At 43.6% G+C, this 23,303-nt stretch overlaps 3 protein-coding genes across 8 annotated transcripts in view; 2 read left to right on the top strand and 1 right to left on the bottom strand.

Annotated features, from left to right (window-relative positions):
* The first annotated feature begins 2,461 nt into the window (after positions 1–2,461).
* Positions 2,462–12,438, top strand: LOC134548359 (glutamine amidotransferase-like class 1 domain-containing protein 3, mitochondrial). Its single transcript, XM_063393083.1, has 6 exons — positions 2,462–2,574; positions 8,532–8,645; positions 8,967–9,086; positions 10,254–10,346; positions 10,673–10,829; positions 11,448–12,438. Exons 1-6 carry the CDS (start codon positions 2,477–2,479, stop codon positions 11,574–11,576), a joined length of 711 nt encoding a protein of 236 aa, XP_063249153.1. The 5' UTR covers positions 2,462–2,476; the 3' UTR covers positions 11,577–12,438.
* On the top strand, positions 2,519–4,105 carry LOC134548358 (splicing factor YJU2-like). Of its 4 annotated transcripts, none has more exons than XM_063393080.1 (3): positions 2,519–3,705; positions 3,750–3,841; positions 3,886–4,021. In XM_063393080.1, exon 1 carries the CDS (start codon positions 2,654–2,656, stop codon positions 3,587–3,589), a length of 936 nt encoding a protein of 311 aa, XP_063249150.1. In that variant the 5' UTR covers positions 2,519–2,653; the 3' UTR covers positions 3,590–3,705; positions 3,750–3,841; positions 3,886–4,021. The 4 variants fall into 4 exon arrangements, with proteins under 4 accessions (XP_063249150.1, XP_063249149.1, XP_063249151.1 ...); XM_063393079.1 differs by having other exon boundaries at positions 3,932–4,010; XM_063393081.1 differs by lacking the exon at positions 3,750–3,841 and having other exon boundaries at positions 3,978–4,105.
* Positions 12,439–16,298: 3,860 nt separating the features above from the next.
* LOC134548357 (V-set domain containing T-cell activation inhibitor 1-like) overlaps positions 16,299–23,303 on the bottom strand; it is a 42,568-nt gene continuing 35,563 nt past the window's right edge. For all 3 annotated transcript variants that reach the window (XM_063393076.1, XM_063393077.1, XM_063393078.1), the window contains one exon: positions 16,299–21,122. In XM_063393076.1, the coding sequence (XP_063249146.1) occupies positions 21,019–21,122 (104 nt within the window). In that variant the 3' untranslated portion in view covers positions 16,299–21,018. The remainder of the gene's footprint in view (positions 21,123–23,303) is intronic.

Genomic DNA, 23,303 nt, shown 5'->3' with positions numbered 1-23,303 from the left:
TTGTTAACAGCACCTTCCTCTGCTGCAAGAACTCAGCTCTGGGTTAAACCTTCCCATAGCTCCCTCACCACAGCAGGGCTGAGGGCTGCAATTTCAGGTTTCTCTTATCTACAGTTCCTAGGAAGTGAAGCTGTGGTGGCACAGTCGTTCTTAGATGCTGAATCTTCAGATTCAGGTGCCCTGAGAAAAAAGATGATCTTTCAAAAATTGCTGTTACCATCAGTGAGCAGCTGTGGGAAGTTGGTTGGATCACCCACATGGTGCCTCTTTACAGTTCTCAATCCTTTTTATCCTACTTTTTTAATTTCTCTGAATTTAGAGAGAATGGGGGTTTTCAAAGGAGAATGCACCAGAATTGCCTTTAATTTTTTAAATTCTCTCTGTTTTCTCGGTATTGTGCTGACTAGAAACCTCTGATACACACAGTTTTCAAAGATATGGTGGTGTGGTTTTTCTTTTTTTCTTTTTTTTTTTTTTTGGTTGTGTTTAGTGTTTTTTGTTTTGGTTTTCATTTTTTGTTAGCAGATGAAAGTTGTTTAACTTTGGGGGAGGATGTAGGGTTGTCATCTTGGCTTTTAGCCAGTGTAAATTTGGAGGGAAATTCCTCCAGTGTGAATTTGGAGGGATGTGCATTTAGAGATTATTATTATAGATTTGTCTGCAAAGCTGGGATTTTCCTTTCCTTCCATAGGGCGGATTGGAGCTGGTGATGGGTTTGCAACTTTCAGCCAAGTGGTCAGGAGTTTATGATTAATATGTTTTGCTAAATGCTATGAGAAATAAGAAGTGAAAGAGTCTTCTTGAAGCCTCCACCAGGAGTCCTGCAATACCTGGCTTACGGATTCCTGACATTTCTTATCTTTGGGAAGCATTGAAGAGCTTTGTGCTGCTGGAAGGGAATTGTAAGAAATGTGTTCCTGCTCGAGGTGCTTTTCTGGTGCTTGCAGGATGAATTTGCAGGGGTGGGAGGAGCTGCTGTCTCTCAGCCGTGCTTCTGCCTGTCCCCTTTTGCCTCATTGATGGTTTTACACAAACCCCGTTTTAGGAAATGTTTCTCTGCGGGTTGTTGCAGTGTTCACAAATTTGGCAGCAGAGCTTTTCTCTTCTAAAAGCAGAAACGAAAGTCAGGGCTTGAGAAGCCCGTGTTGTTTTTCACCCTTCGATTTGTGGCTACAAGAGACACTTTTTTGGGGGAATAAAAAGCCAGCAGAGGGCACTTGGTGAACAACGTTCTGTGCAGGGTTCCACTTAGCCAGGGACAATATTCCAGCTGTGTGACAGCTGGAACATGGGACAGTTCTGTAGGGCAGTTTTTTGGACATTTTAGATCCATATGGAGAATAAAAGAAATATTTCTTCCTCCTAACTTCACAGTAATAGATAGGACATCCAATTCTATTGCAATGAATGCATTTGTCCTGCTGTATTGTTAAGATTCAGTTCTTCAGCACAGTTATTAATCTCCCTGAAAATATAGTAGCAAATACACATCAATTAAGCTCTAGCCCCTTCCTGTGATATAGATATCTAGGAAAAAAATGAAGATAAGTGTAGAATAAAGTCATAAAGGTTCACAGTGAGGTTTGGGGTTTTTTGGTAGGGATGGGTTTTTTTGTTTCCTTTTGCTTTCTTGTTTGGACTTTATTTAAGCACCAGTTGTCTTACGGCCAACGTGACTGAAAATGAAGGTTTGTTGGGAAGGACTTTTGCCAGGCCTAGAAATATCCCTGAGAGGAAACACACTGTTTCTTGGAGTGTCTGTGGCTTTGCAAGCTAGCAGTATTTTATATGTATTTTATATAAAATTAGTATAGTATTTTATATAGTATAGTATTTTATATAAAAAATACTATAGTATTTTATATAAAAAAAAAAAAAAAAACTTGACGGAAAGAAGGTAAGCAGCGATCGCAGAAGGAGTCAAAAAGACTTTAAAAAGAAACGATGGCAAGAGATTACCCTGCTGATTTTCAGCGTGTAGCCATCGGTGCCTCCCAGAGGGGCGATAAGATAAGAACTAATATGGAACAATTAGCCCTATGGGTTCAGAAAGAACGAAAGCCAAAGCTGCCATCGCTTCTTTTTAGTGAAGCAGGATGGAAGGAAAAAGGAAGATTCATATGGGACGCTGTAGTTTTACCGGGAAAAAGAGCAAAGATACGTTCAGAGTTAAGCGTAATTTGGGAAAAAGCAATAAATACCTTGCAAACATTCGCTGTAAAGAGCAAAGCCGTAATTTTAGCCGGAGAAAAACAAACTCCCTGTCCCTCTGTTTCCCTCTCCAAGATAAAGAAACAAAAGAAAACGACTAAGGTAGCTAAGCGCTTCAGTAGAAATTCCATGCATTCCACGCATTCCGCGGCTGAGAATGCAGCTCCACTTTGCCCCTCCCTTTGTTCGGCTCCGGCCGGCTGTGCAGGGAGAGGGCAGGAAATACTCTCAGTTGTAGAGAGCATTTCTTCCCCTCTCGGGCACAATGAAGACAAGCAGGACGTGGCTCAGCTGCCAGAGCCGGGAGGCGGTGCGAAAGACGAGAAGGCAGGCGGGGCCGAAGGCACAACAAGGAGGGCACAGGTGATGCAGCAAGGAAGCGGCGGGCGGCGCGGGGGCAGCGGCGGCGGCACCGGCACCGGGCTCGGGAGAAGCCGCAGCGATGTCGGAACGGAAAGTGCTGAACAAATATTACCCCCCGGACTTCGATCCGGCCAAGATCCCGAAGCTCAAGCTCCCGAAGGACCGGCAGTACGTGGTGAGGCTCATGGCCCCCTTCAACATGAGGTGTAAGACGTGTGGGGAGTACATCTACAAGGGCAAGAAGTTCAACGCCCGCAAGGAGACGGTGCAGAACGAGCTCTACCTGGGGCTGCCCCTCTTCCGCTTCTACATCAAGTGCACGCGCTGCCTGGCCGAGCTCACCTTCAAGACAGACCCCGAGAACACGGATTACACCATGGAGCACGGCGCCACCAGGAACTTCCAGGCAGAGAAGCTCCTGGAGGAGGAGGAGAAGAGGCTGCAGAAGGAGAGGGAAGAGGAGGAGCTCAGCAACCCCATGAAGGTCCTGGAGAACCGAACCAAGGACTCCAAGCTGGAGATGGAGGTCGTGGAGAACCTGCAGGAGCTGAAGGAGCTCAACCAGCGCCAGGCCAACGTGGATTTTGAGGCCATGCTGAAGCAGACGCGCAAGGAGCAGGAGGAGGACGAGCAGGAGATGAAGGCCATGCTGGAGCAGGCGCAGCACCGCCGGCTCCTGCTGGACTCCGACTCCGAACCGGCCAAACCCCGGCCCGGTGCCACGGCCCCGAGAAAACCCACGGACATCCTGCAGGAGGACCCCCAGCCCCAGAGCAAGAGGCCGAGGACGGCGAGCTGGGAGCGCAGCGTGGGCAAGCTCAGCACCAGGGCCCAGCTGGCCGGGCTGGTGGCCCGCAGGAGGCAGCAGCCAGATCCTGCCCTGGAGAACGGGCCGGGAACCGGGGGCACCGCGACCAGCACCGGCTCCCTTCCAGCAGCAGCAGCAGCAGCAGCCACGTCCTCGCTGGGTTTGCTGGGAGCCTACTCGGACAGCGAGGGCAGCGCCAGCCACTGAGGGGCTGAGGGGCAGGGAGGAGGAGCAGGGCCGGGGCTGTCCCGGCTCCGGCTGCTCCCAGAGCCCCTCACGGAGCTGGAAGCACGGCCAGGGGCCCCAGGGGCCCGGGCGTCCAGGTCTCTGCTGTCCCCACGCCCTGCCCAGGGGCCCGGGCGTCCAGGTCTCTGCTGTCCCCACGCCCTGCCCAGGGGCCCGGGGGTCTCCAGGTCTCTGCTGTCCCCACGCCCTGCCCAGGGGCCCGGGGGTCTCCAGGTCTCTGCTGTCCCCACGCCCTGCCCAGGGGCCCGGGCGTCCAGGTCTCTGCTGTCCCCACGCCCTGCCCAGGGGCCCGGGGGTCTCCAGGTCTCTGCTGTCCCCACGCCCTGCCCAGGGGCCCGGGGGTCTCCAGGTCTCTGCTGTCCCCACGCCCTGCAGCAGCAGCAGCACGGGGAGCTGCTTTCCCTGCACAGGAATCCCGGGGCAGCCCAGCCCCGCTCCCAGGATGTGTTGGGAAGTGCCAGGGCTGGCCAGGACTCTGCTGTGCCCCTTCTGGGGGTGCCACTGTCCCCACCCCTGCAGTGATCGTGGCCAGGTCGGGTTTGGGGTGTCCTGACTGCCCTCAGGAGGAGGGGGGCCTTGGAGCCGGGGTGCAGGGCAGGGTGGGTGCTCAGCCCCTCCTTCACTTCAGCAGTGCCAGGGTGTCTCAGGTCCCAGCTTTGCACAATCCCGGGGGGCTCTTCCAGCCGCTCCCTGCGGGGACGGGGCTGTCCTGCCACCAGCAGCCCCCCCAGATGTCCCCAGGAGCTCGGGTTTGTCCCCTCCCCGCCGTTCCGAGCCCGCCGGGCTCCAGCAACCACAGCTCCAGAATAAATTGGATCTGGCACAGCTGAAAAAAAAAAAAAAGAAAAAGAAAAGAAAAAAAAAACAAAACAAAACAAAACAAAAAAAACAAACCCACAAACAAACAAACAAAAAAAAAGAAAAAGAAAAAAAAAAGAAAAAAAAAAAGGAGAAAAAGGAAACTAGATCTAAAATTACATGGAAAATAGTTATTAGTGCCCTGCTAGCTACAATTCCTGTGTCACCACCCAGCCAAGGAAGGACAGCTCAAGGTGTGCTGGTCACTCAAACCTTCACTTGCAGGAAATTGGAATGGTGGTTGTAGATAACTGCTGGGAATGGCGTGAGGTACTGCTCTGGGAAAAGACAATAAACAGGGACATTTAAACGTCCCACGTGCTGCTGCAATCTGAGTCATAAAAAAGGAGAGTTGCAAACAACATTTAGAGGTCACCCAGGCCCTTCTGTGGTCACACAGCTCACACTTGTCAGTGGAGGTGCTCACACAGCACAGAGCTGCACACACAACTCACAGCAATGATTACTTTTAAAAACAGATGGATGATACAACAAGGAAATAAATGCTATTTTCCCAACAGCAGCACAGTACGTGGACTCAAGTATAAAAAGTTTATGCCATGTGAAGCATTTTAAAAACATGGAAACATCAGAGTCTTATTCATATCATGGCTTTACAAACCAATTTCAATGGGCTTGATTTAAAGGTGATAATCTATTAACACCAATCTTTTCAGTAACTTTTTACAGCAGCCATAAAGTTCTACAATTTTTTGGGTAAAGTTGGTAGAAATTGAATACTATATTATCTAGCTCATATGTTTATACTGGGCCTATTACTAAAAGCTTTTAGTTCCATATCAATACACTGGATGTGTCTGCATCCTTGTGCAGTTATTATTACAAGTGTTTTATTTTCAAAATACACTCTGAGAATGAATACATTAGTCCATTTACATGATTGGACTTGTAATATTTTTCAGTTTATGACCAAGAAATGATGGTGCTGATAGAATAAATGCCCAATACTGTGTAAAGCAGTAGCTGGGAAGTTTCTCCTGCTGTTGGCACAAAACAAACCCAAAACAAAGTGAGGAATCTTGACTGAGGTTTTTGATCTGCCAACAATGTCAGCTGAAAAAAATTGTACTGCTTCATCTTTCTCCCCCTAGACCAGGAATGACTCTTTCCAGCAGTGTGCAGGGATGGTGTTGGGGAGCTCCCTGGATTTATAAAAATGCTTTGAGCTGCCTGCATCAAAAGGGCTTTGTATGGCTTGTCACTGGGAAAATGCTACCACTGAGATTTCAGCATTAGTGACTTCTGGGTTCAAAGCAATTTGGAAGTTTGCCTCCCTTTTGTGCTGTAAAGGGATTTCTGTAAAAGACTCTGGTTTGGGGCTGAAATTGCAAGGTTGCTTTAGCCATGCAGGTGTTACTGAAATGGATTTCCTTGCGTTTTAGTTTTCTTCTACTTTGTAAGAGGGCACTGTGAAAAAAAAAGGCAGCAGAAATCCTCTCTTTATTCCAGCAATAAAGGTGAAACTGGGCTGGGAGCACAAGAAGGACTCTGTGCTACCACTCTGGATTCCTTAAATGCAATTTTAAGACCATTTGCATATCTGGTTTTGCAATTTACATAACAGTTTACATTGCAGCCCTATTTACATGACATCCTCAGTGACCTGTCAGTACCTGGTGGGCAGGGATGCCAATGGAGCAGGGCAGGTGAAAAGGAACATCCTCCAGTGTCCTGGGGGAATTACCTGGAGGCTGGGGGAGGCTGCACAGGTGGCTCTTGGGGTTGCTTCTGTCCTTTGGCACTGAGCACAGCCCTGCCAGGGCTCCTCTGGGTCCTTGCAGCTCAATTCTTGCACCACTCCTGCCCTGGCTTGGTCTCTTTCCCATCTCTGACCAAGAAGCCCAGCACAGCAATTTTTAGCAGGCAAGAAAAGATTGGCATCAGTAGATGTCATCACTTGGAAAATGCCATGAACCTCCTTCTCCTCCTTCCCTTAATTTGTTTGCTTCAGATCCTCATTCTTAAAATTCTTGCTCTTAAAGAGAGAGGAACTGCTTGGCCTGTGTTCCTTTGCCATACCCTGAGTGTATCGTGTGTAGTGATGCATTTCTGATAGTCCTTTCCTCTCAAAGGATGAGACAGAAAAAGAATTTAGAAAAAAGGAAGAGAAAAAGTAATTATAAACTAGGTGTAGGAATATATTTGTTGTGGTTGGGGTTTTTTTGTTGGTTTTTTGCTGTTTCAACTTTCTTTTGTGAAATATCTTTCCATACTCAGAATGTATGGAAACACCTTCTTAATTCCACGCAAAAGTGGAAAAAAATGCTGCTCTTAGTATGTAATTAGTATAGGCTAACTCAGCATTCCCACAGTGCCTGTTGATGAAAGGCAGAGCTGTGTGAGTGAAGTGGGGAGGGGAAAGGGAGGAATCAGGGGAGAGGGAGAGGTTTTGGATGTCTTATGTACAGTGTAACTGGAAGGTACCCGGGGTGAGATCTAAACCCAAAATCTGACCAATAGTTTAGAAAAGAAAGGCTAAGAGAAAAGGTTTAAGGAAAAGGAAAAGTCTGAAGGGAAAGAAGGGAAAGGAAGAAGACAGCCAAGTCACACCTGCACCTCCAAAAAAAATTCCATCTGCATTGGCTAAAAGATGTGATACCTTGTCTTTTTTGATGTGGCTGTCAGTGTGATGATTAAGGAATTTTATAATTCCAGTCTGGCTTGTTGCTACATACAGCACTATGTGGGAATGCAATTAGCACAGCCTGACCAAATTATTTCAGGATGTGCTGTTTCGACATCCCTTTGCCTTGTGGCACCCTTTGCAAAGAGGAAAGCTTGATCCTAAAATGCACGGGCTCCTGGTTCATTTTTAAGTGTGACACAAAACATGGACTTTAGCTTATAAGTTACATATGTTTTGAAGTCCTTGCTGCTGCCAGACTGGTTTTCTGGCAGCCCTCTGGACAGGGGCACTGCTGGCAGGGGAATTTGTCTCTCCTCTCTCTCTGCCTGCTGATCCGTCAGGGGCTGTGTCCTCACATGCAGCTGGCACTAAAATGTTGAGATTCTTTAACTGAACTCCCTGAGGGGATTTAAGAGATAGATGTGGCTCTGAGGGACATGGTTTAATGGTGGACTTGGCAGTGCTAAGTGTTGGACTCGATGATCTTTTCCAGCCTCAATTATTGTGGGATTCTGCAATTCCTGAGAAATGCTGGGCTGCTTACGTGGCTAGCAGATTTTCAGAAGTCATAGAGTTCTTGAGATGAGGGCAGGCAGTCCAGACTTTTAGGGCCAGTAAAACTACACAGATGTTACCTTTTAAACCTTCTGATCTCAGAAGGGCCTCTCTAACTGAGGGAACAACCAGGATACAAATAAAGAACTCTTATAGACCAAGCGATGGCTCTCATCAGGGTTTACGATGGCACAGAAATCCATGAAGCATCAGCGTAAGTTGGGCTGTGGGCTCCAAAAAAGCCTCCATTACATTGCAGCAGTTTGTTTATTTTAGTTTTGCTGTCTCTGGCCATCAGAATTCCCTAAAGAGATGAATGATGAGGCTTTCTCACAGTTTTCTCACAGCCTAATTGTGAGCTCAGGCTGCATTCTTGTGGAACCCAGTGACTGTGCAAAGATTGAGCACTGAGTGTGTGATGCCAGAACAGTGAGTCTGGGAAAGACTCTCTTCAGAAACAGAAACTCAGAGTTCCAGATTCAGTCCCAAGAGAGTTAAATACAGACTTCATTTCAGAACTGCTTGAGTTTCCATTCCTGGGGCTAAATCTAACAGCAGAATTGTTAATGCCTAAGTGGAATTAATTCTTCCTGTGAGTTAATAAGAGATGTGTCACCTAGACCTAGATTCAATGTTAATGGCTGTGTTAATTGTGAGATTCTTCCATAACACCTGGGGACTTGCAGAAAGGAAGCTTTTGTTGTTCCTGGTTGCCTGCTTTGGTAGGATGTGTGTTTTTCCTCATCTTTCAAAGTCAGTTGGTGGAATATTTGCAGCACATTTAGGGGTCAGATAAAGCCTGTCCTTTAGAGTTTTCTGCACGTTGTATCTCTGTTTTTGTAGTGTGCTGGTACACCTGAGCCGTGGGGGCGCTGAGGTTCAGATGTTTGCTCCAGATGTCCCTCAGATGCACGTCATTGACCACAGTAAAGGGCAACCAGCTGAAGCTGAGTCTAGGTAAGTCTGTGATGTGTTGGGCATTCTGGAATGGCTCTTGTAGCACTTGGCTAGGTGCCTTTAGTAGCTTTAAGCCAGCTGTGGTGGTTTTCTTGGAGAGAAGATGCTGCCTGAGTTTTCTGGACTTGATTATCTACAGTCTGTCAGTGCCTGTGGTTCCCAGCAGTAGCATTTCAGAACCATCAATAGCTTCAGTTACTAAGTACCAATGTTCTGGCTTCCTCCCTTCCTCACCCTCCTCTTCCTCTGCAAGACTTTATTTACACTCTTCTGTGTGCAAATGCTTAAATAATCACATTGTTTTATTTCTGGTGCTTCAAGGAATGTTTTAGTGGAGTCTGCAAGAATCGCTCGTGGTAAAATCGCAAGCCTGGCTAAGCTCACCACAGCAGACCATGATGCTGTGATATTCCCCGGTGGATTCGGAGCTGCCAAAAACTTGTGAGTGCCAACCAAGCATCACATTCCTCAACTAAATATTCATAATTCACCATGCATAATCAGCCTGGCAAAGAGAAGGCTTTGTGCTGATCTAACAGCAGCCTTTCAGTAGCTGAAGGAAACGTGCAGAAAAGATGGCAAGAGACTTTTTGCAAGGGTCTGGTGTGATGGTACAAAGAGGAATGAATTTAAACTGAAAGACAGTAGGTTTAGATGAGATATTAAGAAGCAGCTGCTTGCTGTAAGGGTGGTGAGACACTGGAACAGGTTGTCCAGAGAAGCTGTGGATGCCCCATGCCTGGCAGTGTTCAAAGCCAGGTTGGATGGAGCTTGGAGCAACGTGATTTAGAGGGAGTTGTCACTGCTTATGGCAGAGGGGTAGGAATGAGATGATCTTTGAGGTCCCTTTCAGGACAAACCATTCTGTCATTCTGTGAACCAAGATTCACACAACAAAATCCATAAATGGCCTTATTTACTACCTATGTAACTCCTAATAATTAATAAGGATCATTCCTTTCAAAGTCATTTTCTTGTTTTAAATTCTCTGAGCAATGTTGATGAGAATTCAAGAGTTTAGATAATGCATAAATCCTTTTTACTCCCCCTAGTGGTGTTTCTTCTTGGGCCTGAGGGAAGTGAAGGTAAACCAAATGGTTTTAGGTGCTTGTAGTGTTGTTACTGTTTCTTCTCTCTGCCTACTGGAAAATCCCCTGTTACTTTATAATTATAAAACAAGAGCTGGCTCAAAAAAAAAAAAAAAAAAAAAGGAACAAGAAGTGTTAGCCATGTGGAATACTGATAATCTTGCTATTGAAATGCCTTTTTGTTGGCTTTGAGAAACATGAATTTTACTTCCCTTTTCTTCTTACATATTTTCTTCTTTGAAAAGATGGCTGTTCAACTTCTCAGTAATCCTAGAAAGCTGATTTGATAATTCTCATTTTAAGATGTTTTTATTAAGTAAGGGACTTTCTGGCAGACCAAAGTTTTAGAAGAGAGACATTTTGTCTAAAGCATTGATGGTCATCTCCAGAGTGTTTTAAACCAATTTTTTAGTGGCTGTGAGTTTGGGATGATCCTTTGGAGCCAGTTTCACAGCAGATAAGCAAATACCTCTGTTTGTAGGTTTATACTGAGCTTTGTGTGGGTTTCTTGTTGTGACAGATCTACCTTTGCTGTTGATGGGAAGGATTGCAAAGTGAACAGAGAAGTTGAGCGAGTCCTGAAAGATTTCCACAAAGCAGGCAAACCTATTGGGTATGTATGTGAGTGTTGGATGGCATTTGTTTGGAGGTGTGAGCATGGAGACAACCTGTGTTGTGTTGAAATGTGCAGCTGTTGTTGTAACTCGAAAAAGTATCTTGTATTTTGTGTCATTTGTAGCCTGTTTTTAAAATGTGTTTTTCAAGATCTATGTGTGTAGGTATTTCTCAAAGAGAAGCTGAGGAAATGCTGAGAGGAAGTTGCCTTGTGATGTAGCTCAGCTTTTCAAGGCTGAAATTCCATTTGAATCTTGTCAGTTGTGAGCAAGTTCTGGAATTAATGCTGTTGCAGAATTGCTCTTACAGTTTCTTCTGTTGCAGCCTGTGCTGCATTTCCCCAGTGCTGGCAGCAAAGGTGCTCTCTGGAGCTGAGGTAACTGTGGGCCACGAGGAGGAGGAAGGGGGCAAGTGGCCTTATGCTGGGACTGCAGGAGCCATCAAAGAGCTGGGAGCAAAGCACTGCGTGAAAGAAGTAACCATATCCTTTCCTGGTAATTCCCATGTTGGGAGACAGTTCAGAAATGTGTCATTAAAGGAATGAACACGTGTAGGGTCTGTGCTTTCCCACATAGATTTTCATGGGGATGTGCAGTGGGTAGCAGAAAGCAGTGGTGCAGTGCAGGATTAGAAACTCTTCTGTCCACAGCTGTGTAACTGCTGCTGTGGAACCACACCCTGGGAGTCAAAGTTCTCAGTCAGCTCCCTTGGACACCCAGTAATACACCAAGTGCTGCATGAATTTGCACATAAAACTGGCATGAGTTACAGCTGGTCAGTTCTCTTTGAGATTTTTATCCTTTTCCTGAGGTCTAATGCTGCAGACTGTACTCTGAGACATTTTACTGCCATCAGTGAATTTTGTAGGTTTTCTTGTGTTTCTGGGTGTTTCCACAGGTTTCTCATGCAGCATTTGTATTTCTGCCAGAAATACCTTGTCATAGCTTGGATTATAGGTTGCAGGTGTCTTTATAGCTGGATGATACAACATATTTAGAGGAAGTTTTTATAGGATAGTGGAGCTGTGAGGTTTTGTCAGTGCTGGTTCATTTTGCAGGCAGCATCTGCAAGTTCCGTGTTTTCCTTAACTCCTTTTCACGAAGCTCATATGGATACAAAAAATAAGGTGGTGACCACCCCAGCATTTATGTGTGAAACAGCATTACACCATATCTTTGATGGCATTGGGGCAATGGTAAAGAATGTGCTAAAATTAACTGGCAAATAAAATCAGAAATGTCTAAATTTAGGGTGTAGCATCAAACTTCATGGACCAACGGAGACATTTGCACCTGCTTGTCCTGTTCACACTCTAGTGAATGCTGATATGAAGCTGATTGATTGCCAGCTGCAGGATTTTCTGTGCCTTTCTGAGGGAGGGGCACTGCAGCAGAGGACTGGAGCCTGGCCTGAGACACAGAGCATTTTCTTGAGCTTTTCCATCTGCACAGAACTTGACTAGATGTGTTCTGAAACAATCAGAACTGAAACACCAATACACCAATGTCAAACCAGTTCTGAGGGGGAAGAAGACTCAAAGCCCTTTCAGAAGCTGAGGGCGGGTGTGATGTAGGGGTTTGGCACATGGCAGCATATCTAGTGGATGAAGAATGGGAGCAGAGAGGAATGAGTGCATGGTTCAAGGTGTCTAAGCTCAGGCCTGTGTCTGGGAACTAACAGCCAGGGTCACTTGCTGAGGGAAGAGACATCTTCCACGTCTTAATTTAACTCAGTGTTAATGAAAAGATTTGGTTTCCATTTCGAAGAATCCTGCTTTCACATTGTCATTGTGAACACCAATCAGCAGCAGGACACAACTGCCACACCAGTAGCACTTTGGAAAACTCATCCATTGGCCCATTATAGTTTTAAAAGTCTTGAAATGAGGAAGAAATTAATATCCACTGATGTGACGCACAACTCCTAAGGACAGCTGCCCTGTTAAAGCAGGTGTATGACAAGTAGTGAATGGAAAAAACAATCTCAAATTATCCTAACTTCCCCTGCTTTAGGGTAATAAAGCTTTCTCCAAAGAAGTATTATTGAATGTCTGGAATAATGATGTCTAAATAAATTTGTTTCTGCCTTTATCTTCTCCTTGTCTTTTCACTTTTGTTTGGGAGCTGCCTGTGATAACTTACACTGGTTGGTACATTTTAGCAGTTTTTCTGCTTTTCAGTTCACCAATTTTGCACATTTTTTCCATATAGAATCCAGCAGAATCTTCTCCACCTCTTCCAGGTTTTTTGTCACCTTTCTTCTGAGCAGGACACATTTCTCAAATTCAAATGAACAAACAAGCGAAATGACACCCTTTACCTTGGATTAAAATTTCTCTTCCATGACTGATTTGCTGAAGTGAACCCATATTTTCAAGGGAGAATTTTGTGCTTCATAAATGAATCTTCAAGCCTGAGATTGACTTGGTGTATGGCAAATGTCATTTGTGGCTGAACACTTGCCAGTGGTGTGGGGTGACTTTTTTTATTGGGGTGAGTGAAGGGAAGCTTGAGTATGAGTGTCGGGCATGCTCAGCTTGCTCAGTCAGGGTTCAGGGAACAAGCACTTTTGCTTCTGGAACCTCCTAATGATCAATTTTTTGTCACTAAAAGAAAAAAAAATCACAGTTGGATTTAGAAGATTTGAATTTGTACTTCAGTGCTGGCACTGTTTTCTTGGGGATTTCAGAGATTCCCTGTGCAGATCACCAACTCCAATGAGGTTACAAAGGAATCATGCACAGACACCAAATCATTGTGGAAGTAGGCATGGTTCATAAAGTGGATTTTGGACATTCTCTGAAACCTTTTTTGCTTATGCATCAAATTCTTCATGAAATTTTCAGCATCAAGGTGGTAAGAAGCAGAATTTAAAATACTGCCACCATATAATTCAGTGCAAAAATAGCCCTTTGCTTGTTCAAAGTGGATCTTTTTAGGATCAATTTTATACAGAGCCTAAGCAGAGGATGGGAGGTCATTGTTCATTTAAAATGTAATAACATTTCAAAGTGCATGTGTTTCCCACATCTTCAGGAGCTTTAAAAGAAATTTGGTAACAGAAATGGTATTGAAATCTCCAAGGTGGAAGAGCAGCTGTTGTGCCTTGTTAACAGCACCTTCCTCTGCTGCAAGAACTCAGCTCTGGGTTAAACCTTCCATAGCTCCCTCACCACAGCAGGGCTGAGGGCTGCAATTTCAGGTTTCTCTTATCTACAGTTCCTAGGAAGTGAAGCTGTGGTGGCACAGTCGTTCTTAGATGCTGAATCTTCACATTCAGGTGCCCTGAGAAAAAAGATGATCTTTCAAAAATTGCTGTTACCATCAGTGAGCAGCTGTGGGAAGTTGGTTGGATCACCCACATGGTGCCTCTTTATAGTTCTCAACTCTTTTTACCCTACTTTTTTAATTTCTCTGAATTTAGAGAGAATGGGGGTTTTCAAAGGAGAATGCACCAGAATTGCCTTTAGTTTTTAAAATTCTCTTTAATTTTGCAGTATTGTGCTGACTAGAAACCTCTGATACACACAGTTTTCAAAGATATGGTGGTGTGGTTTTTCTTTTTTTCTTTTTTTTTTTTTCTTTTTGGTTGTGTTTATTGTTTTTTGTTTTGGTTTTCATTTTTTGTTAGCAGATGAAAGTTGTTTAACTTTGGGGGAGGATGTAGGGTTGTCATCTTGGCTTTTAGCCAGTGTAAATTTGGAGGGAAATTCCACGTGCATTTAGAGATTATTATTATAGATTTGTCTGCAAAGCTGGGATTTTCCTTTCCTTCCATAGGGTGGATTGGAGCGGGTGATGGGTTTGCAACTTTCAGCCAAGTGGTCAGGAGTTTATGATTAATATGTTTTGCTAAATGCTATGAGAAATAAGAAGTGAAAGAGTCTTCTTGAAGTCTCCACCAGGAGTCCTGCAATAGCTGGCTTACGGATTCCTGACATTTCTTATCTTTGGGAAGCATTGAAGAGCTTTGTGCTGCTGGAAGGGAATTGTAAGAAATGTGTTCCTGCTCGAGGTGCTTTTCTGGTGCTTGCAGGATTAATTTGCAGGGGTGGGAGGAGCTGCTGTCTCTCAGCCGTGCTTCTGCCTGTCCCCTTTTGCCTCATTGATGGTTTTACACAAACCCCGTTTTAGGAAATGTTTCTCTACGGGTTGTTGCAGTGTTCACAAATTTGGCAGCAGAGCTTTTCTCTTCTAAAAGCAGAAACGAAAGTCAGGGCTTGAGAAGCCCGTGCTGTTTTTCACCCTTCGGTTTGTGGCTACAAGAGACACTTTTTCGGGGGAATAAAAAGCCAGCAGAGGGCACTTGGTGAACAACGTTCTGTGCAGGGTTCCACTTAGCCAGGGACAATATTCCAGCTGTGTGACAGCTGGAACATGGGACAGTTCTGTAGGGCAGTTTTTTGGACCTTTTAGATCCATATGGAGAATAAAAGAAATATTTCTTCGTCCTACCTTCACAATAATAGATAGGACATCCAATTCCATTGCAATGAATGCATTTGTCCTGCTGTGTTGTTAAGATTCAGTTCTTCAGCACAGTTATTTATCCTCCTGAAAATATAGTAGCAAATACACATCAGTTAAGCTCTAGCCCCTTCCTGTGATATAGATATCTAGGAAAATTGAAGATAAGTGTAGTATAAAGTCATAAAGATACACAGTGAGGTTTGGGGGTTTTTTGGTAGGGATGGGGTTTTTTGTTTCCTTTTGCTTTGTTGTTTTGGTTTTATTTAAGCACTAGTGGTCTTATGGCCAACGTGACTGAAACGAAGGTTTGTTGGGAAGGACATTTACCAGGCCTAGAAATATCCCTGAGAGGATACACACTGTTTCTTGGAGTGTCTGTGGCTTTGCAAGCTAGCAGTATTTTATATGTGTGAATATGCACGCACTTATAATTTTTTTCAGAGTGGGAACTTAGATAATCCTGCACCTTCAAATAAGTAAGGGTTGCCTTCATTACAGGGCTTGAGTCTTTTGTTTGACTTGGTTTTCTGCTTCCTGTGGCTTCAAATGCTTGAGGGGAAGCTTGCTTATTGAATGGGTGAGCCCTAGCCCTCAGGAGAATTAAGGAGCTGATATTTGGTTATTTTCTCCAGGCTGATTCAGCACTGGCCAACATCTCTGCAGAAAGAGAGAGAGAGAGGGGAAGAGAAGGGGTAAACTGGGACTGTCCCAAAAGCTGAAAGAGAAGCTGCAGTGAAGATTGCAGCACTGACAGCAATGTGATTTCCTGCTGCATATTTAAAAATTAATAATCGCCTTCTTTGCTTGTTTTCAGTATTTTTTCAGTACTCTTTCTGGATGTCAGGCTGTGGAATGACTGCCCTCAGGCTTAGCTGAATTAATAGTGAAAATTCTGGTCTAGTGGAAGGTGTCCCTGCCCATGGCAGGGGTTTGGATTATCCTTAAGGCCCCTTCCAACCCAAACCATTGTAAGATTTTATGATTCTGCATCAAATGTGTGCACACTAATTTTTTCCTGATGTTCTCTATGGGCCATTTCTCCCACGTCACATGAAATTAAAGGGAGTTGACAGAGGAAAGCATTAATCAGCTAATCTGGCCTTAGAAAAACATGATCAAACCAACTCCTTGTTGGAGTAACACTCTCTTACCAGTGTTACTGCCAAATATTGGAAAAAAATGCTTTTACAGCCATTCTTTGGCAATAATAATGTCCAAAGACGTCTTAAAAATGTCTTTGATGTAACATATGATCATCCATATGCTCTTGCCATATGGAATATGTAGGTGTGGTCCACCAAGGTACTGCAAGTGAGAGAAGAGGAGATCACTCCTTAAATGTGTGAATTGTTTTTGTGCTCCTTAGTTTTCAAAGAGATCCCTTTCATTCCTGAAGAAACTTTGGAAGACTCAAGAACTGAATGCTCCTCCCATTCTGCACAGTGAGGGAACTTTCAAGACAGACAATTCCTGTGTCACCACCCAGCCAAGGAAGGACAACTCAAGGTGTGCTGGTCACTCAAATCTTCACTTGCAGGAAATTGGAATGGTGGTTATAGATAACTGCTGGGAATGGCGTGAGGTACTGCTCTGGGAAAAGACAATAAACAGGGACATTTAAACGTCCCATGTGCTGCTGCAATCTGAGTCATAAAAAAGGAGAGTTGCAAACAATATTTAGAGGTCACCCAGGCCCTTCCGTGGTCACACAGCTCACACTTGTCAGTGGAGGTGCTCACACAGCACAGAGCTGCACACACAACTCACAGCAATGATTACATTTAAAAACAGATGGATGATACAACAAGGAAATAAATGCTAGCATAGTAGGTGGACTCAAGTATAAAAAGTTTATGCCATGTGAAGCATTTTAAAAACATGAAAACATCAGAATCTTATTCATATCATGGCTTTACAAACCAATTTCAATGGGCTTGATTTAAAGGTGATAATCTATTAACACCAATCTTTTCAGTAACTTTTCTCTGCAGCCATAAAGTTCTACAATTTTTTGGGTAAAGTTGGTAGAAATTGAATACTATATTATCTAGCTCATATGTTTATACTGGGCCTATTACTAAAAGCTTTTAGTTCCATATCAATACACTGGATGTGTCTGCATCCTTGTGCAGTTAGTATTACAAGTGTTTTATTTTCAAAATACACTCTGAGAATGAATACATTAGTCCATTTACATGATTAGACTTCTAATATTTTTCAGTTTATGACCAAGAAATGATGGTGCTGATAGAATAAATGCCCAATACTGTGTAAAGCAGTAGCTAGGAAGTTTCTCCTGCTGTTGGCACAAAACAAACCCAAAACAAAGTGAGGAATCTTGACTGAGGTTTTTGATCTGCCAACAGTGTCAGCTGAAAAAAAATTGTACTGCTTCATCTTTCTCCCCCTAGACCAGGAATGACTCTTTCCAGCAGTGTGCAGGGATGGTGTTGGGGAGCTCCCTGGATTTCTAAAAATGCTTTGAGCTGCCTGCATCAAAAGGGCTTTGTATGGCTTGTCACTGGGAAAATGCTACCACTGAGATTTCAGCATTAGTGACTTCTGGGTTCAAAGCAATTTGGAAGTTTGCCTCCCTTTTGTGCTGTAAAGGGATTCCTGTAAAAGACTCTGGTTTGGGGCTGAAATTGCAAGGTTGTTTTAGCCATGCAGGTGTTACTGAAATGGATTTCCTTGTGTTTTAGTTTTCCTCTACTTTGTAGGAGGGCACTGTGAAAAAAAGGCAGCAGAAATCCTCTCTTTATTCCAGCAATAAAGGTGAAACTGGGCTGGGAGCACAAGAAGGACTCTGTGCTACCACTCTGGATTCCTTAAATGCAATTTTAAGACCATTTGCATATCTGGTTTTGCAATTTACATAACAGTTTACATTGCAACCCTATTTACATGACATCCTCAGTGACCTGTCAGTACGTGGTGGGCAGGGATGCCAATGGAGCAGGGCAGGTGAAAAGGAACATCCTCCAGTGTCCTGGGGGAATTACCTGGAGGCTGGGGGAGGCTGCACAGGTGGCTCTTGGGGTTGCTTCTGTCCTTTGGCACTGAGCACAGCCCTGCCAGGGCTCCTCTGGGTCCTTGCAGCTCAATTCTTGCACCACTCCTGCCCTGGCTCGGTCTCTTTCCCATCTCTGACCAAGAAGCCCAGCACAGCAATTTTTAGCAGGCAAGAAAAGATTGGCATCAGTAGATGTCATCACTTGGAAAATGCCATGAACCTCCTTCTCCTCCTTCCCTTCATTTGTTTGCTTCAGATCCTCATTCTTAAAATTCTTGCTCTTGAGGAGAGAGGAACTGCTTGGCCTGTGTTCCTTTGCCATACCCTGAGTGTATCGTGTGTAGTGATACATTTCTGATAGTCCTTTCTTCTCAAAGGATGAGACAGAAAAAGAATTTAGAAAAAAGGAAGAGAAAAATAATTATAAACTAGGTGTAGGAATATATTTGTTTTGGTTGGGGGGTTTTTGGTTTTTTGTTGCTGTTTCAACTTTCTTTTGTGAAATATCTTTCCATACTCAGAATGTATGGAAACACCTTCTTAATTCCACGCAAAAGTGGAGAAAAATGCAGTTCTTAGTATGTAATTAATATAGGCTAAATCAGCATTCCCACAGTGCCTGTTGATGAAAGGCAGAGCTGTGTGAGTGAAGTGGGGAGGGGAAGGGGAGGAATCAGGGGAGAGGGAGAGGTTTTGGATGTCTTATGTACAGTGTAATTGGAAGGTACCCAGGATGAGATATAAACCCAGAATCTGACCAATAGTTTAGAAAAGAAAGGCTAAGAGAAAATGTTTAAGGAAAAGGAAAAATCTGAAGGGAAAGAAGGGAAAGGAGGATATTGTTAAAGGAAGAAGACAGCCAAGTCACACCTGCACCTCCAAAAAAAATTCCATCTGCATTGGCTAAAAGATGTGACCTTATCTTTTTTTGATGTGGCCTTCAGCGCTTAAGGAATTTTATAATTCCAGTCTGGATTGTTGCTACATACAGCACTATGTGGGAATGCAATTAGCACAGCCTGACCAAATTATTTCAGGATGTGCTGTTTCAACATCCCTTTGCCTTGTGGCACCCTTTGCAAAGAGGAAAGCTTGATCCTAAAATGCACGGGCTCCTGGTTCGTTTGTGACACAAAACATGGACTTTAGCTTATAAGTTACATATGTTTTGAAGTCCTTGCTGCTGCCAGACTGGTTTTCTGGCAGCCCTCTGGACAGGGGCACTGCTGGCAGGGGAATTTGTCTCTCCTCTCTCTCTGCCTGCTGATCCGTCAGGGGCTGTGTCCTCACATGCAGCTGGCACTAAAATGTTGAGATTCTTTAACTGAACTCCCTGAGGGGATTTAAGAGATAGATGTGGCTCTGAGGGACATGGTTTAATGGTGGACTTGGCAGTGCTAAGTGTTGGACTCGATGATCTTTTCCAGCCTCAATTATTGTGGGATTCTGCAATTCCTGAGAAATGCTGGGCTGCTTACGTGGCTAGCAGATTTTCAGAAGTCATAGAGTTCTTGAGATGAGGGCAGGCAGTCCAGACTTTTAGGGCCGGCAAAACTACACAGATGTTACCTTTTAAACTTTCTGATCTCAGAAGGGCCTCTCTAACTGAGGGAACAACCAGAATACAAATAAAGAACTCTTACAGACCAAGCGATGGTTCTCATCAGGGTTTTTGGTTTTATTTCACGTTTTTATTTGTAATCAAATTGTGTCTAGAAAAATACAATACAAAATCTGAGACAAACATTTGGAGGGTGGGACACAAAAAGACAGTCACAGTATGTACAATTCTTATAGACAAATCTCTCTGTGGAATTGGACCCCAGCAGTTCCATTGAGCTGCTCTGTACCAAGGTAGCCAAATATCAGCTGAGCTTCACTGCAGCACCAGCACAGGCAGCGTGTGGGATTTTGCTTCTCTTCCCCACCATGGGGAAAGGGTCTTTAGTTAAGAAATTCAAAGCTAACTGTCTCCTTTACATCCATTTTAAACTCTGATTTATTCCGTCCCTTCCTTGCAAAAACAATCTTGTCTCTCCATTGGGAAAAAAAAGGTGCAACTGTTCCAAATCCAAGTGACTTTGTGTGCATCCTCCTTGTGAGTCAGGAGAGCTCAGGAGGGGTGTGTTCAATCACTGCTGATCACCAGTTCTGTTCTCTGAATGCTTTTTTGGCTGTGAAACAGGGTAGTTGCAGTTCTGGCCTGAAATAAACTCCTGCACTTCTTTGACATTGTTTGTTTGCAGGATCCTTTGGACCCAGGTTTTGCACAGGACATCTCTGCTACCTGAATTGGACATTTCCAGAAATACACCCATTTAGTTTGCATAGGTATCAGTTGCAATGGTTCTGATGAGTTTTTAAATATATTTTTCTCCCCAAAGGTACATTTTCAAAGAAGTAACATTGTCACAGTAACAATTTCTCATTGCACAGTTCCAGCTTAAGAATCCAGTTTTGCCTTATTTCATTACAAAAAAGGACAATGCTGAATTTAGCCTTCTGAAATTTTTTTGGCTTATTTAGCAGTGGATTTTGTAGTAGTACATCACTTCCTTCCTCTGTGTGGATATTTTATGAACTTTTACCTTCTTTCTCAGTCAGCTTCACCCTTCTGTTGAAGAAATACTACATTTCTTATGGAAAAAAAGGGTTCTTACTCACAGCCCATGACACTTAGGAGTGAAAACAGAAGCTGAAGTTGCACAGAAACAAGTTTCACAAGGTTTCTATCCTTACAGTTCACAAAATGGGAGTGTCTTCCTACTTCCACTTTTTGTCTGACACAGAGGGTGGTTACCCCCACTCCTCCTTTCAGTTGTCTTGAAGGACAGCAGATGAGAGGCAAAAGATCTCACCAGGACCAACTATAACCTGATCCTGGAGTTCTGTGAGCCTTTTATCCTGGCGGCAGAGCAAACCCACACAATCCAAATTAAAATGTATATCCTGGCATCACTAAAACCAGACTCCAAGAAACAAATGCCAAAGCAGACTTGGCACCTCGGAGTTTTGCTGCCTTTGGTTTTGTGGAACACCAGAATGTGGGATGTAAACACCGAATGCTTGGTCTGTTCTCAGCTCTTGGTGCTTCTTTCCCGTGGCTCTGGAGCAGGGATCACACTGATCTGCCCAGAAAAGTTCCTCTGGTGAGGAGAATTTCCCAAAGACAAGGTTGGCTTCCCCTGTTACAAGTGCCAAAGCCCCAGGGGGAGCAGGAGGAGGAAAGAGAGGGGAAGCATGGCCAGACACGGCACATCCGTGGGGCTTCCGGAGGGAATCTGGTTCTGCTCTGAAAAATTAAAAAAGAGTCAGCATGTAAGTGATGGCTTGACAAAAAAAAGTGTGTTAGAAGTTTGCATGACACGTTTTATATGAATGCATTGATGGAGGATTGTTTTTCTGGGTAATTTTCAAAATTCTCCTTCTCTGTATGTCTGTACAGAGTCCAGACAAATTGGTCTCAAGGTACTGGGACAAATAATTTTTAATTTTTCACAGAAAAGGTGCAGAAACTGAGCAACAACGAATGCAGCTTTTCTGGATGGCTGAGAATCCTTGTTTAAAATCCTGACAGAAAAGCAACAACCAGCCAGCTGTTTAGTGGGAGCTGTCCCTGCCCAGGGAACTGGGTGATGTTTGAGATGCCTTCCAACCCAAGCCATTCTATGATTCTAGGATGAAAATACATTTTCATTGTTCCTACTCGGGGCCTGAGGCAGATGCTTTGATTAAGAGCCCATAATTAATGGTAATAAATATTAAAAAATCTAGGTCACACACACTTCAGGTGGTAGCAGCACTGTGTGCCACTCTTGGTACAAAACCCACAGCGTGGACACAGGGCACAAATTACCCTTGGCACAGGTGGCACCTTCAACCTGTGCTGGATGTAGTCCACAAGTATAAAGAGATTTTTCAACCCCTGACTTAAAAAGAAAAGAATTTTTTCCTGTAAATGTTCCAAGTCTTTCTCTGGGAAGAACAGGGTGTGTATTGGTTTTTATATACCTGAGAGCTGTTCCTATTGCTGTGGTATCAGCTGTCAGTATCTCACTGTAGGTAATTTATCTCTAGCCAAGGTGCTTCCCCCGTGTTCTTGGAAGGAGTTTGTGATAGTGATGTGTAGAGAGCAAGTAAACATCAGGTAATGCTTTTAAATGAATGTAGGGTTGTAAAAACAAACCTCTTGGCCTTTTGTGTCTTCTTCCAGGCCCAGACCCTCTCTTTTTTTCATTCAGAAAAGTATTAAACTAGTTTTATTGACCCAAAAGGAGTCTTGCAAGACATCAGAGTGAAAGTAAAATTCACCTCTTTAAAGTAGTTGGGAAAAAACATCCATGCAGCAAACAAACAGATAGGTAGCCATAGTGAAACAGATGAAAATAGTTACTGTTCTATGTAAAAATAGTATTTGTTGATCTGGTTGATTGTGAAATGTGAGAACTGTTTCTCTATATAATGCCTTTGTTCTCAGCAGGTAATTTTTTAGTTTCCCCAAGTTCCTTCTGAAATAACAGCTAATATAAAACAGATTCCCCTTCTCTCTTAAGAAATTGCTGAAAATAAAAACAAAAAGAGGAGGAGCTGTGGCTGATGATTTTCTGTGAAAGAAGTTTACAATAGGAAATATATTTTTCCTTTTTGAAAAAGTTTACACTTAAAAAGATAGGCTTTTGTTTTTTCCTCATCCCCAAGTTCCTTTAAAATCCTGCAGTACAAGAACCATGAGGTGTTAAAGGTGAATGATTCAGTTTGTACTCCTATAGCAAAGAGAAACACTCCCCTTTGTCCCACTAATTTATTTGCTTTTTCCTCAATGAAAATGCCTTTTCATTATAAGAAACAGTTTATATTCAGGGGTTGTTGTCAGGAACGTTGTGGCTGAGTCATCTCATTTAAATACAACTCACATTTGGTTTTGAGAACCTTCCACTGCTTCTGCATTAAGAAGTTTGACCCTCAATAATTTCTGATTTCTTGTGGAAGGTAACAGCTGGACATATTGTAATTCCTGTTCTATTTGCTTTTATAAAGTAATGTGAAAGCACATAATACCATCTTGAATTTAACTTCATCTTTTTTAAAGACCTTTAGGCCAGCTAGACTACCTCTCTTAGGTCTAAAAATTGATATTTCCTGTATTTTTCAAGTTTTTTGCTCATCAGGCACAACAACTGTTGGGTTTTTTTCTTCTCCTTCTGTGTGATCATGAGATAAAACCCTGGAACATTTCTCTTTCTTAGTTTCTATTTGAGTTTATTGCAGCCTAATCTGTCTGTAACGTCACAGTGTGGCTGAGCTTATCATGTTAAATGTAATATAATAATTGCTATGTAAAGGATCATATTTCCAGCCCCACTGAGTAAAATAAAGATTGCAGCCGTTGATTTTATATGACAAATTGTTACAGGCAATTTAAGATTTTGTAGCACTGATAAGGATAATTTGGCTTGCAAGGAGGATTTTTAGG

Source organism: Prinia subflava, chromosome 3 (genome assembly GCF_021018805.1).
Source record: "Prinia subflava isolate CZ2003 ecotype Zambia chromosome 3, Cam_Psub_1.2, whole genome shotgun sequence".
Lineage (NCBI taxonomy): Eukaryota > Metazoa > Chordata > Aves > Passeriformes > Cisticolidae > Prinia > Prinia subflava.
Note: the sequence above shows the minus strand (reverse complement) of the source record. Positions and strands in the feature narration are given on the sequence as shown.